The 17,236-nt window shown below is 55.0% G+C and overlaps 1 protein-coding gene across 1 annotated transcript in view; it reads right to left on the bottom strand.

The window, feature by feature from the left end:
• TANGO6 (transport and golgi organization 6 homolog) overlaps positions 1–17,236 on the bottom strand; it is a 53,922-nt gene that overhangs the window by 13,148 nt on the left and 23,538 nt on the right. Inside the window, exons 11-15 of the mRNA XM_015406695.1 lie at positions 15,663–15,854; positions 13,548–13,667; positions 11,514–12,023; positions 9,887–9,944; positions 2,521–2,673 (exon numbers count right to left, since the gene is read on the bottom strand). Of these exons, the coding sequence (XP_015262181.1) occupies positions 2,521–2,673; positions 9,887–9,944; positions 11,514–12,023; positions 13,548–13,667; positions 15,663–15,854 (1,033 nt within the window). The remainder of the gene's footprint in view (positions 1–2,520; positions 2,674–9,886; positions 9,945–11,513; positions 12,024–13,547; positions 13,668–15,662; positions 15,855–17,236) is intronic.

Raw genomic sequence — 17,236 nt, 5'->3', positions numbered from 1 at the left:
ACCTGGTATTTCTGGCCACTGTGTGACACAGAGTGTTGGACGGGATGGGACTTTGGCCTGATCCAACATTGGCGTCTCTTATGTTCTTATGTTCAGTTCCTCAGTGGAACAGGCTTCCTTGGGAGGTGGTGAGCTCTCCTTCTTGGGAGGTCTTCAAGCAGAGGCTAGATGGCCTATCTGATGGCAATGCTGATTCTGTGAACTTAGGCAGGTCATGAGACGGAGGGCAGGGAGGGTTGCATCAGTGCTTAGTTCTCGTGGCCCTTTCTTACACGCCCATGGAAATGCTGATTGCCACTTTGGAGCCAGGAAGCAATTTTTCTCCAGGGCAGTTTGCCCGGGTATCCTGGAGTTTTTTTGAAGCAATCTTCTGGGCATGGAGCAGGGGTCACTGAGGGCGTGTGTGTGTGGGGGGAGGTAGTTGTGAATTCCCTGCATTGTACAGGGGTTTGGACTAGATGACCCTGGAGGTCCCTTCCAACTCCATGATCTATGGACTTCCAGCTAGCCCAGGGACCCGTGAGCGGGGGGGGGGCGGGGGGCGGTTTGCACAGGGATGGAGGAGGATCCAGATGAGATCCTGAATCCTCACAGGCCAAACCAGCCCAGTGATGAAAGGGGAGGGGAAGCGGGTTTTGGGCATACTCTGTCTTCAGTAGTTCCATCCAGAGGACCCATGTGAGGAGGTACAAATAGTTTCATTTAATCTATAAATAGGCAGGCTAGCCGGTGCCCGCAGGCCAAACTGGGGACTGTGCTGGCGGCAGCACAAGAACCCACAGGGAGCGGCACATCCCAGGAGTACCACAAATCCACCCCCACCCCACCCCAGGCAGAAGGAGGAAGCAGCAGGGCTGCCCAGAGCATCGAACCCGAACGGAAAGGGCAAGAGGGTCCCCCCTCCAAGAGGCACTCCTGCTTTGGGGAGGGGGAGGAGCAGGAAACACACAGGGTGGGGGGTGGGGTGGGATGAAGCCTCGACACACAGGGGAGCAATTATGCTATTATCTCCCAAGCAAGCAGCAGCAACCTCCTGGGAGCCAAGAGCTTTCCAGCGGGTGGTGGTTTGGCGAGAGCAGCCAAGTGCAATTCTACCTGCAAAGACAGGTCTGGTGGGGGGGGAACCAGAACATGGAGGGTCAAACACCCCCCACCCTGCAGGTGACCTGGATGGGAGGGGCAGCCGTGAAGTGGCTCACCCACCCCCTCCCCCCCATCACTGGAGGCAGGGAGGCAAAGAACAAAAGGCAGATTCTGGTAGGAACGGAAGGGGTGTCTCTTGGGCTCTGCCCCAAAGGCTCACGGCCAACTTTGCAGGGCTCAGGAAGCAGGGCTCAGGAAGCAGGGCTCAGGAAGCGGCCACCGCTGCCTGCCCACCCGCCCATGGAAAGGCCACCTTCCTTCCCTGGCTCAGATCCCCCCCCCCCCCGAGGAGGCAGAGCAGGATCTCCCAGGGGCGCAGGATCCTTCTCACGGCTCTCGCACGGGGGGGGGGGCTCCTTAAAACACTGTTGCCTGTCGTGGGGGGGGGGGCACAAGGCAGCTAGGAAGAGGCTTTGGGTAGGCACCTGCCCTTTCAAGCAAGCCCCGGGCTCTGCACCGCAGGGTTGCCTCCAGCTGTGGTCTGCAAATGGTGTTGGGAGTGGTGGAGGAGAAGCCACGCCGTGGGCATCAGGGGGCCCCCCTTCAGGGGGGCAGAGAGGCTCCTCCTCGGAAGGCAGCTTGCTGGTCACTCTCCTGTTCCCCCACCTCCGGCCGCCTCCCTGCACAGGGGAATGCTGGGTGTGCTCTTGAGGGCACGCCCTGAGTGCACAGGAGCCGGGGGGGGGGGGCCTGGCCTGACAGGCACCACGTGCGTGCTCGGACCACTCCTCAGAGTCCTCCGAAAGGCCCAGTGAGGCCCAGACGCAGAGGAGCTCCTTACCCGCTCGACCATGTTCTGGATGTGGACCCGGCAACTGTGAGAAGCGCCAGCACCAGCACACACACACCCCCGGGCAGCGGCTGGAGGGCAGCAGTTGCCTTCATCGGCCCAGGAGAGCAAACCCTGGGAGCACGCAGGCACCCTCTCTTGTCCAGACAAGCCCGGGGAGGCCGGGAAGCTTCGGGCCGCAGCACCCAGGTTTCAGAGGGTGTCTTTCGACATGCCGGAAACAAGTGGGGACAATTCCCGAATTCCCAAATTATGGGAAATGGAGCAAAGGGGAAATCCGCGGAGCAGACCTGCATCCACCCAACTCCAGGCTCCGGTGACTCGTTCCCGGACTCCTGCCCAGCCTCCCTCTGTCTCCTCCCTGATCTGGCTCCAGGGTAGGGGCCAGTGGCAGACTCTCCTGCTCCTGCTCCAGCCCGTGGGCACGAGGAGGCCCCCGAGCGTGGGAAGCAGAGAGAAGCACAGAGAGGCTTCCAGATGTTGGCAAAACATCGTCCCTGGAACTAAGACCCTCAACACAACATGCCCACAGCCCCCCCCCCTGGAATGGCTTGAATACAGGCCCCGGGAAGAGGCCACACACTCACCCAGAGCCCGGGTGCTGCGCATGAGTGCCTCCCCCGCTTTCATCCTGGTCTCCACCGGCCACGCCTCCTGTGCTCCTGGGGGGCTGCTCTCGTACCGGGCTAGCAGGGGGGGCAGAACCTCTTCCGGGAAAGCATCCGACAGCAGGACAACACCTGGGGGCAAAGAGAGAGAGAGAAGGGAACCTCAGAGATCATTCGCAGGACCGGCTGGAAACCACAGTTGGCCTCCGGAACCCTCTCCAGCCTCTCCAACTACCAGAGGAGAAGCAGAGGTCACCTGGCCAGACATGGGGTGACAAGCGGGGGGGAATGGAGGGGAGCGCTCAGGGCCTGCCTCGCTTGCCTCTCCGTGTTGAAAAGCGACAAGGCTTGATGAAGGAGGCTGTTTTACTCTTCATGCCGACTGGAAGAGAAAAGAGGCAGAGAAGTGGCGCGCTGGGGTGGGGGAGCCATGGAGAAGGAGAGGGGCCCACATCTGACACACCATGACAGCAGCCTCAGCTCACGGAACTTCCCTTTCCCCTTTTGAGGCCGACACACAGACCAGCTTGCTCCAGGCCACCCAGGCCGGAACACAGGCTGCCAAAGGGCACAAGAGAAAGCAGCGTGGAAAAGCCTGCTCGAACTTGCACGAGGCAGAACTGACAAAGAGGAGTGCCCGGGAGAGGCACCAGGGCACCCAACATTAAGGCACAAGTGCTTGCTGCACACTGCCAGACTGGCTAAAATCTATCCACTTTCTGTGAGCAACTGAGATGCCACTCATTTCAGACTCTTGAGGGGGTGGGCTCCGGGCAGAGCACCTCTGCCTGCACCCAGCGATGAGTCAGTGGCAGGAAGTGCATGGACACCCAGCGATGAGTCAGTGGCAGGAAGTGCACGGACAAGACTGGCTCTCTGCTGGAAACAAAAGGTGCTTCACGCTGGAGCGGGAAGAGGCAGGGGGAGAAACAGAAAGAGAAGCCCAACGCCTTCCACCCTCCACCCTCACCTCTGCCCCAGATGCCTTTGGGCTACCAGGAACAGCATGAGCAAGTTTAGCTCAGCGCTTTGCTTCTGACTCAGTTTGTGCATCCCCTTCCCCCCCCCAAGAATAATCTGCTGGCGCAGCTCACACCAGGGGCTCCAAGGTGCCATCTGCAGAACTGTGCAGCAACACCTCTCCACGGGAACCTGTCAGGGGCTGTTGGGTGATAGTGAGATATTGAAAAAATGGTATTTAGCAGAGATAACATAGCTCAGCAGAGCCTGAGTAAAATAATTCAGACTGAGAGTCCATGCATGATTAAAATATAAAGTTTTTACTAAATTCTAGCATGGGAAGGGTAACTGGAATGAAAATAACAGCAGAGCATAGTCGGCTACATCCTTACACTACAAAGACAAAACTAGAAGAGAGAGATTATGGCTGCTCTTCTTCTTCTTCAGAACACCAAAACAAAGACGGGAAGAGAAGCCATAAAATGGTAATACACCTTGACACTTTAGTCCCAATCAAATCCCTAGATCAGGGAGAAAATTCCTGGGCTTTCTACAGCTAAAGAACATTGGTTACATGAGAAACATGTGCCTTCCTGTGAGTAACATAAACAAACATTTAACCCCAGATGTACTGAGTGTTTTCAACTTGTAATACCCAACAGGGGCACACGGCACTTCCACATTCCCGTGGAAACGTGTTGATACCACCCATTGAGCCTCCTGCTTGTAGCACCCTCACCCTCCTTGGAAGACGCCTCGTTATCCACCCCTCAGCCTCCAGATCAGGATAAAAATGAAACCTGAGAAGAGCTCTGCTGGATCAGACAGCAGTCCTTCTAGTCCCGCGTCCTGTCTCATGCAGGGGCCAATCAGCTGCCTTGGAGGGCCAAAGAAGCAGGGGGTGGAGGCCAAGGCCTTCCCCCCCCAAGGTTGCCTCCCCTCCTGTCACTGGGATGTACTGCCTCTGAATGTGGAAGTTCCCTTTCGTCACCGTGGCCAGTGGCCACTGATAAAACTCTCCTGCATGAATCTGTCTAATCCTCCTACCTCACAGGGCGTCTGTTGTGGGGAGCGGGAAGGAAAGGAGTGTGTAAGCCGTTCTGAGACTCCGAGTGAAGGGCCGGGGGTACACATCCAATCTCCTCCTCCTCCTCCTCCTCCTCCAAAGCCATCTGTGCCTGTGGCCATCAGGACAGTCTCCAGCAGGGAATTCCACATTCTACTCTCTGTGTAAAGAAGTATTTCCTCTCATGTGCTACTGCCCATCAGCTTCACTGAATGCCTTTGAGTTCTGGGGGGGGGGGAATTTCTCTTTGCCCATTCTCCTTCAGTGGGGGAAGTCATCCAAACTGGTCAGGCCACGCCTCCTCTCGCTCCAGGCAGGGCTATGCAAATTTTATACACCTGACAATGAACCAATCTATACAAGAAATACATTTTCTGGAAACTACTGTAAAAATACACAATGGACGCACAGACACCACCAGAAACCTACTGACCGACAAACATACCAGATGCCTCCAGCTACCCTCTTAAACATACCAAATGATCCATTGTATACAGCCAGGCTCTGCACTACAGCTGTGTCTGTTCCAGTGGGATCTGCAACAAACCTTTTTGGAACTAAGTACCCACCTGATGAGGCCAAGATGCAGATTAACAAAGCCAGAATGGTACCCAGAGAAAACCTGTTGCAAGACAGACTCATAAAGGTGCCGACTGGAGAAGAGGAAAAACTTTTTGACAGTCAGAGATGTGCCACAGTGGAATCAGCTGCCTTGAGAGGTGGTGAGCTCCCCCTCCCTAGCAGTCTTTAAGCAGGTCTGGACAAACCCTTGTCAGGGACGCTCTATGCTGATCCTGCACTGAGCAGGGGGTTGGGCTAGATGGCCTGCGTGGCCCCTTATGACTCTCTGATTCTATAAAGAGACAATAACAGAACACTGCTAGTGGTCACATAAAGCTCTCAACACAAAACAGTTCAACGCATCTTCAGTGATTTACAACCTCACCGGATAATGGCAGTTCTCTTTCACAAGTCTTTGGGACCGCCTCTCCTGGCACACCCCCAAAAAGCCTTACGCTCTTCAAATACCAGCATACTGGCAGTCCCAGGGCCAAAGACCATTTGCCTAGCTTCTAGGCACTAGAGCCGGGGCCTTTTCGGGGATAGCTCCAGCTCTATGGAATGTGCTTCCGAATGGGAACCGGGTCCTGCAGGACTTAGCTCAGTCCCGCAGGGCCTGCAAAACGGAACTATATCGCCAGCCTTATGGATAACATCAGAGAGTTTACTGCCCTCTGCTTCTCCCCCTCCCCTCTTTTCCCGCGGACAGTGACATAGCATTCGCCATCTGATTAAGTGTTTGGAATGTATGTACAGATTTTAATTCTTTTTAACAGCCTATTTATATCGTAATCCGCTCTGAGCCCCATGGTCGTGGGGGAGAGCAGAATAGAAATCAAATGAAGAAATGAATACTGGGGGGCACAGACAGGTCCCCGATCTCAAACAACTGCTCACCGACAATAATATGACATCTGATTTGAACATGGACACTGGTACCAGAGCTTGCAATAAACCCAGGTGCCAACTTTGCTGCCACAGACACCCAGACAACACCATCACTGGACTTAAAAACATCAACTACACCACCTCAGACTTATTCACTTGCTCATCTTCTAACACCGTATATGCCACTAGATGCCAACAATGCCCTTCGGTTCTCTACATAGGTTAAACAGGTCAAACCCTATGCCAAAGGATAAATAGATAAAAATCTGACATCAAGAGTCACAAGACTGAGAAAACTGTAGGAGAACCCTTCAGCCCTCCAGAACATTTAATGTGTGACCTCAAAGTAGCTCTTTTATTGCAAAGGAACTTCAGGAACAGAAACAGACCAGAAAGGGAAATTGCTGAGTTGCAAGTTATTACAACACTCAGAACAACGGAATCCCCAGGACTTAACAGGGATATTGGTTTCTTATCTCACTACATATGCTAACCTCATTCAGCCCTTACATCTGTATTCTCACCAATCCCCCAGAAGGGGCATACATCCTCTTTATTTTATTTCATATTTGGAATAATAGATTGGAATGGTAGATTGTAGTTTAATGCAATTTGTGGATCTCCTGACAAAAATATGTAATCTTTCATCAAAAAATGCCTCTATTCCTGAGGACTGGAAGGTAGCTAATATCACCCCCATCTTTAAAAAGGGTTCCAGAGGAGATCCGGGAAATTACAGGCCAGTCAGTATGACGTCAATACTGGGTAAGTAGGCGGAAACTGTTATTAAGGAGAGAATTAGTAGGCACATTGATGAACAAAAATTATTGAGGCAGACTCAGCATGGGTTCTGTAAGGGAAAATCTAGTCTCACTAACCTGTTAGTGTTCTTTGAGGGGGTGAACAAGGGGGTGAACATGTGGACAAGGGGGACTGTGTTCCCTCTAAGCTGAGTTAGTGTGAGTTAGCTCAGTTTTTTAGTCTCCGGCTCACACATTTTTGTCTTAGCTCAGGAAGGATGGCTCCAAAGAAAACTAATTTATGCAATAGCCAAATTACTCGCTCACAACTTTGATGCCAGCAGAATCTTTGCTCACAAGACTCCACAGCTTAGAGGGAGCACTGGACCCGACAGATGTTGTTTACCTTGACTTCCAGACAGCTTCTGATAAAGTTCCTCATCAAAGGCTCCTCAGTAAGCTCAACAGTCATGGGATAAAAGGATCAAAAACTGGCTAATTAATAGGAAACAATGTGGCAACTGGGGTTCAATGTGGACAAGTGCAAAGTGATGTACATTGGGGCCAAGAATCCTAACTATAAATACACGTTGATGAGGTCCAAACTGGCAGAGACTGATCTTGGAGTCGTACTAGATAACTCACTGAAAATGTCGAGACAGTGTGCGACTGCAAAAAGGCCAACGCTATGCTGGGGATTATTAGGAAGGGAACTGAAAACAAATCAGCCAGTATCATAATGCCCCTGTATAAATCAATGGTGCAACCTCATTTGGAAGACTGTATACAATTCTGGTCACCACACATCAAAAAGGATATTACAGCATTGGAACAAGTTGCAGAAAAGGGCAACTAGAATGATAAAAGGGTTGGACCACTTTCCCTATGAAAAAAGATTAAAGCGCTTGGGGCTCTTTAGCTTGGAGAAATGATGGCTGAGGGGTGACATGATCGAGGTTTATAAGATTATGCATGGGAAAGAGCAGGTAGAGAAAGAAGTACTTTTCTCCCTTTCTCACAATATAAGAACTCATGGGCACTCAATGAAATGGCTGAGCAGTCGGGTTAGAATCTTGGTGCTTGGGGGGGGGCAACAGTGGGAGGGGCTTCTGGTGTCCTCCTGGCCCCACTGCTGGCCTTCCTGATGGCCCCTGGTATTTTTGGCCACTGTATGACAGAGTGTTGGACTGGATGGGCCGTTGGCCTGATCCAACATTGGCTTCTCTTATGTTCTTATGCTGTAAAGTCACCTCCATGCTAATTACTCTCAGAGTTCCACAATTAAGGGAAAAAATGCTCATCCATCTCCAATTTTGACATATTTATTTTCTTCACTATATTTTCTCCCGGAATTAAACCCAAACAAATGGTAACCATATAAACTAAACTTGTTGTTCCTGTTTGGTCCTTGGATCTGTTAAACATCTTCATTATGCTGTATACTGATTTACTGCTCACTCTCTACCTATATGTATGGACTAGTAATTTCCATTTCACTGTATCTGAAGAAGTGTGCAGACAGACTGGCCATTTTGAGGCGGTGCCCACCACCTCACGCCAGAATGCCAGGGGTGCCCTGAGGCTCAGAAAGCTCTAGCCAAACAGCTTTCCCAGAAGGCGTCTAGTGTGGGCTGCTGCCTCAGGAGGCTGGCCAGGCACAAGAAAGCTTATACCTTGAATAAAACTTTGCCGGTCTTAAAAGTGCCACTCTGGACAAACTTTATTCTTTATAAATCTCTATCATGTCCACCCTTAGTCATCTTTTTTCCTTGCAAGGACCCAGGAAAACCATCTACACCTGTTTCAGTGCCCTTCCTGCAGCTGCCGTCCTGGAGCAGCTCCACCTTGATGCCAGAGGGAAGGGGTGCTGTTACCCAGCCAGTAAGTGCGCACACATGCGCTTCCTCCTCTGGAGCGGCACAGGTGCCAACTGGATGTTTGCACAGCAGATCTGCCCGGCTTATGAGGGATCATCTTGCAGTTCCTCCAGGAGAGGCAAAGAAGGACTCCTTTGTCTCCAGATTTAACCGCGGTTTCTCCAGAAGTCAGGCTGCCGGCGGGCAGGGAAGCAGCAAGGCCTGGTTGGCCAGGCACTCCTGGGGACCAGGCACAGAGATGTGCCAAGTCCAGAGGGTCAACAAAGGCATCACGGGCTGATCCTCCGCGGAGGCCACCTGCCGGTCTCTTTAGCCAGTTCCCCCTGGGCCAGCCTCCCGTGTGCCCAGCCAGGGCCGGGGAACAAGCATCGCCATTGCCTGGGAGAGGGTGGAGGAGGAGGAGGGCGCGGCATTCGCTCAGCAGAGCCCCCCGGGCTGCAGGCCGCTCCGTGCCTCCACACGCTGGGCTCCCGCGGTTTCTCCAGAAGTCAGGCTGCCGGTGGGCAGGGAAGCAGCAAGGCCTGGTTAGCCAGGCACTCCTTGCGACCAGGCACAGAGACGTGCCAAGTCCAGAGGATCAACAAAAGCATCACGGGCTGATCTTCCACGGAGGTCACCTGCCGGTCTCTTTAGCCAGCTCCCCCTGGGCCAGCCTCCCGTGTGTCCAGCCAGGGCCAGGGAACAAGCATCGTCGTTGCCTGGGAGAGGGTGGAGGAGGAAGAGGAGGAGGAGGGCGCGGCATTCGCGCTGCAGGCAGCCCTGTGCCTCCACAGGCTGGGCTGCCCCTTTCTGGGGACCTTCCTGACCCACACAAGTTGGATCTCTGGGTTGATCCGTATCTATGTCCTGGCCCACTGTGGTGGCTGCGGGCACCCAGGAGAAGTCAGGCGGGGCGTTTGGACAGCAGGGATTCTGACTGGCCACTGGAGATTTTACTGGTTATGCAGCTTTTTAAAAATGTTAGCTTTGAGGCAGCGGCCACCACAGCACAGGGATCTTCACCGAGTGACTGAAAGGTCAGCTGCTGCAGCCATTTTGCGGCTGGCTTTGTGGAAGCCATTTTGAGGCGGTGCCCACCACCTCACGCCAGAATGCCAGGGGTGCCCTGAGGCTCAGAAAGCTCTAACCAAACAGCTTTCCCAGAAGGCGTCTAGTGTGGGCTGCTGCCTCAGGAGGCTGGCCAGGCAGCAAACAACGTCTTGTTCTAATTCTCAGGAATGCTCAAGGCAAAGAGGCAGAGTCCACTTGCTTACCTTGGATGGCCGAAAGATAGACGAAGGAGTCTTCGTGGTCCAAGCTTTCCACAAATATCTGCAAGAACAAGGACCGAGAATCACCACGTCCTGAGAAGGCATTGGAAAAAGTGCAGAAAAGGGCAACTAGAACGACAACACAGTTGGAACACTCTCCCTATGAAGACAGGGTAAAGCGCTTGGAGCTCTTGAGCCTGGAAAAACAACGGCTGAGGGGTGACATGATCGAGGTTTACAAGATGATGCATGGGATAGAGTAGGTCGAGAAAGAAGACCTTTTCTCCCTTTCTCACAATACAAGAACTCAAGTGGGCACTCAATGAAACTGCTGAGTGGTCGGGTTAGAATCGATAAAAGGTTAGAATCGATAAAAGGAAGTCCTTCTTCACCCAAAGAGTGTTTAACACATGGAACTCACTGCCACAGGAGGTGGCGGTGGCTACAAGCACGGACAGCTTCAAGGGGGAATTAGATAAACATATGGAGCAGAGGTCCATCAGTGGTTACTAGCTGAAAAGGTACAGATAGGAACTCTTGGTCTGGGGCAAGGGATGCTCTGTATTCCTGGTGCTTGGGGGGGGGGGGCAACAGTGGGAGGGCTTTTAGTGTCCTGGCCCCCCTGCTGGAGCTCCTGATGGCACCTGGTATTTTTGGCCACTGTGTGACACAGAATGTTAGACTGGATGGGCCATTGGCCTGATCCAACATTGGCTTCTCATGTTCTTATGGCCAGCAGCTTCCCGCCACCCCCTTCAAGACTCCCAGCCTCCCAGAGAGCACCCCTGGGCCACAATCCCCAGTTCTGCTAATGAGAAATGCCACGCCGGTCTCAGCGGCACTGGGCATCAGAGCTCTGGTCAGCAAGACAAGGTGTCATGGGGGCGGGGTGTGTGGGGAGAACCACTCCTCAGTCGGTTGCTTAGAGAGAATAAAAGTGATTTGCCAGAGTGTATTCGAGGCTTTCTCGTTCATAATGAGAACCAGCTCCCTGAGCCAAGAGGCCACAGACAATGCAAGAGACCTGAAAATTGTGCCCTGCCACACCCGCTAGTGCAGGGTTCACCGTCTCAAAGTGTGAAAGAAAGAAAAAACCAAAACACAGAGAGGGAGAAGAGAGAGAGCCACGCTCCACCAAAGGCCATAACAGCTCCCGCTGTGTTGGGGAGCAAGACGACAAAAGGCCACTGGGAGTGACCCTTGATCTGCAGACTCTGCCAGTTTGGTGTAGTGGTTCAGTGCGTGGACTCTAATCTGGGAGAACCGGGTTTGATTCCCCACTCCTCCACTTGCACCTGGCTGGATGACCTTGGGGAAGCCGTAGTTCTGGCACAGCTGTTCTTGAGAAACAGCAGTTTCTGCCAGAGCTCTCTCAGCCCCACTGACTGTGAGCAGGAGAAGGGGAAGGAGTTTGTGAGCCGCTCTGAGACTCCCTTGGGTAGTGAAGAGCCATGGGGTATACATCCAATCTCTTCTTCTTCCTCGCCAGTCTTGCCTGCCCCACCAGAGGGAGTCATGAATCTCTTCACAGAGCAACCCCCACCCCTAGCCCCAATCCTGCTCTGTGGAGGAGAGGCAGGCCAAGGCCACCCACTTGCCCCTTTGCCGGCAGAGACCTGGGCCTCTCTACCTTGAGCAACTTGTCCCGGATCTTCAGCACCTCGGGGTCCCTCTGCTCTACCAGGCGGGACAGGCTGCGCAAGGCAGCGGCTCTCGAGGGGATGTCGGGGTCATAAGCCGACAAGAGGAGCTCCTGCAGTGCCCGGGAGCCCGGGAGACTGTGCGCAACCAGCTTCCCAGCTGGAAGCCTCCCGGGAGCCGTGGCAGCAGGACCAGCGGCCGCGCTGCTCTCCGTGGGCATCGGCGGCAGTGTCACGGTGGGCTCCAGCGCCTTTCCTTGGGGTCTCTCTGCGGGGTCCACATCGGCTGCCGCCTTGCGCGCTGTCTCCCCCGCCTCTCTCTTGCCCAGAGTGCTCTGAGCCGCAGAGCAGACGCTCTCAGGGGAAAAGGCTCCGTGGGTGCAGATGGTAACGCGCAGGTCAGCAGCGAGTTCCTGGATGACGGGCTCGGGGTGCGCACGAGAGACCTCCTCCAGCAGAGGCACCAGCCGCTTCAAGGCCGCAAAGTCAGCCGACTTCAGCTAGAGGAGGAGAGAGAGAGAGAGAACCCCAAAAGCTCATCAGTGGCACCTTAAAGGCCGAGGGGGCCGCTGCTTCTCCCGAGAACTCCCCCTGGGCAGAAAGGAGGAAGCGCAGCGAGGAAGAGCCTTTGCTGTGGTTTCCGTTAAGGGTTGATGTTGATCTGACAGCCAAGATAACATCATGCCCCAAGCTGGCAGCTGCAAACGGTGGGTAGGGCAGCTCAGGACATGCTTGTGCCTCACCAACAGCCTGGCAGAAGGGCGGCCACTGCTGGGGGCTCGAGGTCTCCGCTCGCACCTCAGGCCAGGGGATCACAAAGCCATGCAGCCACCCCAGGGACTCAGGGCTCCTCACCCTGCCCACTGCTGGAATCCAGACGATGTTTTGTTGGGGCCAGGCTCCTGCTCTTCCTGGAGTGTCACTTTTACAAGTGCCCGAAGACACCTTTGGAAACCCCCCCCAGTGTTGTTGCTGCCCCAAGGACAACAACGCCTCCCCCAGGCCTTCAACGGGTCTTCCTTAGCGCATGCTTCATTCCACCACCCACTCCGGGTGACAACTGCCAGGGGGACTCGATGCACAGAGCACTCCGGAGCCCCCACCCCATCTCCCCCATAACCACATCAGAAGAAGACTGTGCAGCCGTTTTGCTGGCAGCCGTCTCAGGACAGGAAGGAAGGAAGACCGGAGCCTGCAAGCCGAGACTTGACACACGCCGACGCCCGCGAGGCCCCGGAGCCTCTTTGCTGCTGCTGTTCAGCGGCAGTCAGAAGCCAAAGGGACCTCGGAAGAACCCGCGGCACACGTGCACGCCCGGCCCCCACACGTCCCAGCAGGATCCCACCACGTCGGCCCAAAGCAGCCCCACTTCTTGACTCGGCCGGTACCCACAGACCAGAGACAGCCAATCAGCAGCCGGCACACACAGCAGGGGGGGGAGGCTGAGCACCCCCAGAAGCACCCGCCCTTCTCACTGGTGTGACTTGAAGGGCCCAGGACCTACGCCCAGTTCAGGGCAGGCACAGAGGTCACCCTCTTATGCCCACAGCTGGTTCCAGCTTAGCATTGCTGCCCCAGTCTCCTGACATGGCAGGGTCTGCATGGCCAGCTCCCCATGAAGTGCCCCCCCCCAGTGGACAAATCTGGGCAAAGCTGCCCTCTGGCTTCGAGGAGGGGCGCCCGCCTTGGAAGGCTCAGAGGCTCACTGGCAGAGCCTCAGTTTAGCACGTAGAAGGTCTCTGGTTCAGTCCCCAGCAGCACCTCCCGTTCAAAGGACCAGGTGATGTGAAAGTCCTCTGCCTGGGACCCCAGAGAGCTGCTGCCAGCCTGAGTAGACAATGCTGATCTTGATGGACCTGTGGTCTGATTCGGTATAAGGCAGCTTCCGGTGTTCCTGGTATGGCTTCTCGAAAGGAGCTGGACTATTGGCTGGCTAGGGACAGCAGCAAGGGCTACGAGTCCCCGGTTCCAGAGCACGCCCCACCCTATCCAGGAGCGGTGCCCCCTTCCTGCCCCCAGCTCACCTGCACAGCCCCTCCGAGGAAGGCCGCCACGAGCCCCATGGCCATGCTCAACGTCTGGGCCTCCACCACGCCTCCGCTCACGCAGGCCCGCTTCAGGGTCGCGGCAACAAACTCTACAACCTGCGCAGAGAGAAACAAAGGGGTTATCTGGCCAGTCCACGCAGAGCCCCTGGCGATGCAAGGCGGGCTTTTCCAAGCAAGCCGGAGAGATTCACCAAAGGCCGGCACGTGGAATCCAAATGGAGGGTTCTTATTTCAAAACTACAATGATACCGATTATCCTGGGGGGTTTCAGCCACACTCCCCAAAGAGAAGAAGAGGAAGAGATTGGATTTACACCCCATGGCCCTTCACTACCCAAAGGCGTCTCAGAGCAGCTTACAAACTCCTTTCCCTTCCCCTCCCCACAACAGACACCCTGTGAGGTAGGCAGGGCTGAGAGAGCTCTGACAGAAACTGCTCTTTTTCAAGGACAGCTGTGCCAGAATTATGGCTTGCCCAAGGTCATCTAGCCAGGTCCAAGTGGAGGAGTGGGGAATCAACCCCGGTTCTCCCAGATTAGAGTCCGCGCACTTAACCACTAGACCAAACCGGCTCATTTTGCAGGCCATCGACTTCTTCTGGGGTACCGTACAATGCACCCACCAGAAATGACAGGCTGCTGCCTCCTGACCTGGGGACGAAAGAGCAGCTTTGTCCTTGCCACGGATGCCTGACAAGCCGCCTCCAGTGACCCTCCCAGCACAGTATCCCGTTTCTTACAGTGGCCAGCCGGATGCCCACAAGAAGGGGCTACAGAGCCCTCTCCTGCAGGGTGTCCCCCAGCAACTGGCCTGCAGAGGGGTGCTGCCACGGAACACAGAGGTTCCCTTCAGCCAGACCCGTCCTCCCCTACTCTGTTTTTATCTTCGCCTTCCTCCCTCTCCCCCAAACCCTGTGAAATACGTCAAGCTCCCAGGCCACAATCACCCGGTGGGCTCCATGGCCAAGCAGGGGACAAGGCTCTCCACCGCTCCTCAGCTGCGGAAACGAGACAAGAGGCAGCAGCAACTTTGGGGGGGGGGAAGGGAGCTGATCCTGCCAAAAGGCTCCAACTCAGAGCCGCTGGAGATCATGAACCGCAGGCAGCGGGACCGGCAACAACCCTGCAGCTCCGACAGCATGTGAAGCCAGCCAGATGACGAGGCAGAGGGGCAGCAACCAAGATCTCAAGGCAACTCTGAGCGTTGACCCCACCAGGCAGACAGGAGCAGAACTCAGCTCGGAAGGACGCGAGAACCTCAGGGCAGTCCTGCCGGAGCACCTCAGAGGCATGCCGTGTGCAGCGCCCAGCCAGAGGCCTGCAGGAAGCCCCCACCCCAAGCAGGACGCGGAAGGCGGCGGCCTTTCCCTGCAGCTTGGCATCCAGAGGAACGCGGTCCGCTCCACAGGAGGGGCGCCCTTGAACTCCAGCGTGCCACCTCCGGGGCCCCACTCTCCCCAAAGCCACCAGGGGCTTGTCTCTGCCCCTTGGGGGGGGGCGCCGACAGGGGTTGGCTGGGGTGGGGGAGAGCAGAGAGAAAAGCCCATGTCCGAGGGATGCCTCCTGCCAGGTCTGCCGGTTGTCGCTGGAGAAGAGAGGAGGGCAGCTCCATAGCTAAATATACCAGGAGAACCACCTGCTGGGAAACAAACTCTGACAGGTGCCCAACCCCCAAGGACAACTTCTTTCCCCGACTTCCTTCATCTTTTCAACAAGCTCCCTAATTATCCGAGGGGAAGACAAAGCCAGGAGGGATTAGGGCTCTGTGCACTCAACACGCCTGCCTCGGAAGGAGGCTCAGCGCCCAAAACAGCTCCTCTCCCTTGACGGGCTGGGGCCCCTCCACTTGGCAGCGAGCTCTCCCCTCCCCCAGCACCCCAGTCTCAAAGGAAGCTGGGAACCCGCGCAGCAGCCCTCGGCACCCTCTTCCGCCGCCCCCCCCTACATCCCCCCCCCCCCCCCCCCCCCCGCAGGGCCCTCCTGGCTGGCTCCTCCCCCTGGGCCACCCAAAGTGCTCCTTCGCACGGGGGGGGGTCCCAGCAGAGCAGCCCCAGTGCCAGCCACCGAGTGAGCCAAGGCCTCCACGAACCTACCTGTAAAACGTCTGTGAACAGCGCATCCGAGATGCTCTCGCACAGCATGGCCACCAGCTGCAGCACGCGCAGCTCTCTCTCTTGGGGCTCGAGGGACGGGTTGCAGCACTGCTCCAGGTTCACAGGACTCTTGCCAGAGAGCAAGACGGACTCCATCTTGGGACCCCCTTGTTCCGCCACGTGTGTCAGCTCCTGCCAAGGAAAGCCGGGGGGGGGGACGGACGGACAGCAGAAGAAGAATGAGCGGGGCATTTCCTGTGGCTGCGCTCCTTTCCCCATAGAGGAATGAGCTCCCGGAGAACATCAGGGCCCTGCGGGACCTTCTACAGTTCTGCAGGGCCTGCAAAACGGAGCTCTTCCGCCAGGCCTTCGATTAGGAGCCGCCACCAGGGAGAGGGCCACTGGAGACAGCGCCACAGACGTCGGTGCTGCCGGAACACACCTTGGACCACATAAAACAGCAGTTGGCTATTGCCTTTGTTTGTATAGTGTATGCCGCCACCTTCATTGCCATCCTTACTAGTATTATATAGGGGTTATGAAGCCTGAATTTATTAATGTATTTTAACGTATTTATTGCCTTGGTGTTTTAAACGTTGTTAGCCGCCTTGAGCCTGTTCTGTGGCTAGGCGGGATACAAATCGAAATTATAAATAAATAAATAGAGAACAGGCAACAGAGGGGGGGATAAACCAGCACTTTGGGCTGGGATTTGAAGGGGATTCTGATGAAATGCTTTTTATATTCGACTTTCAGAATGAGATCTGTCTGGAAATATTAAGTAAATATTTTCCTGACTTGGCCATCCCAACAGTCTTGGACTACTCATTATGAAGTAAAGATGATGGTATCATTAAGACTGTGGCTAGCAGCCTCTGCACATCGAGGTTCTTTAGCCGTCTTCCTTTGTTTGCTCCTGCACAGAGACTACACAAACAACCAGCACACGCATGCGTCTGCGCACGCACACACACACGGCTTAGCACATTCTGCAAAGTATTTTGTTGTTCAGTCGCACAGTCGAGTCCGACTCTTCGCGACCCCATGGACCAGATCCCGCCAGGCCCCTCCTGTCTTCCGCCGTCCTCTGAAGTTGGCTCAACTTCATGTTCGTTGCATCGATGACACTGTCTAACCATCTCATCCTTTGCCGTCCCCGTCTTCTTTGACCTTCAATCTTTCCCAGCATCAGGGTCTTCTCCAGTGAGTGCTCCCTTCTCATTGGGTGGCCAAAGTATTTGAGCTTCAGTTTCATTATCTGGCCTTCCAGGGAACAGTCAGGGTTGATTTCTTTTAGGATCGACTGATTTGATCTCCTTGCGGTCCAAGGGACTCTCAAGAGTCTTCTGCAGTACCATAGTTCAAAAGAATCTATTCTTCGGCGCTCGGCCTTCCTTAAGGTATTGCCTTGCATTAAAAATATTTTTATTTTTTAAAATGGACTTTTCAGTGGGATAATAAACCCAGCCAATATGCCGCTGATGGGAGAAAAGGCTGGAGGGAATTACAGGATAACGAGAACAAAAAGTCTGACTTCCCCACTGAGGGGTGATTCCCAGCTTAACCCCCCCCCC

This window comes from Gekko japonicus, unplaced genomic scaffold (genome assembly GCF_001447785.1).
Source record: "Gekko japonicus isolate JY-2015 unplaced genomic scaffold, Gekko_japonicus_V1.1 scaffold386, whole genome shotgun sequence".
Lineage (NCBI taxonomy): Eukaryota > Metazoa > Chordata > Lepidosauria > Squamata > Gekkonidae > Gekko > Gekko japonicus.
This window is presented reverse-complemented; position numbering and strand designations above follow the sequence as displayed.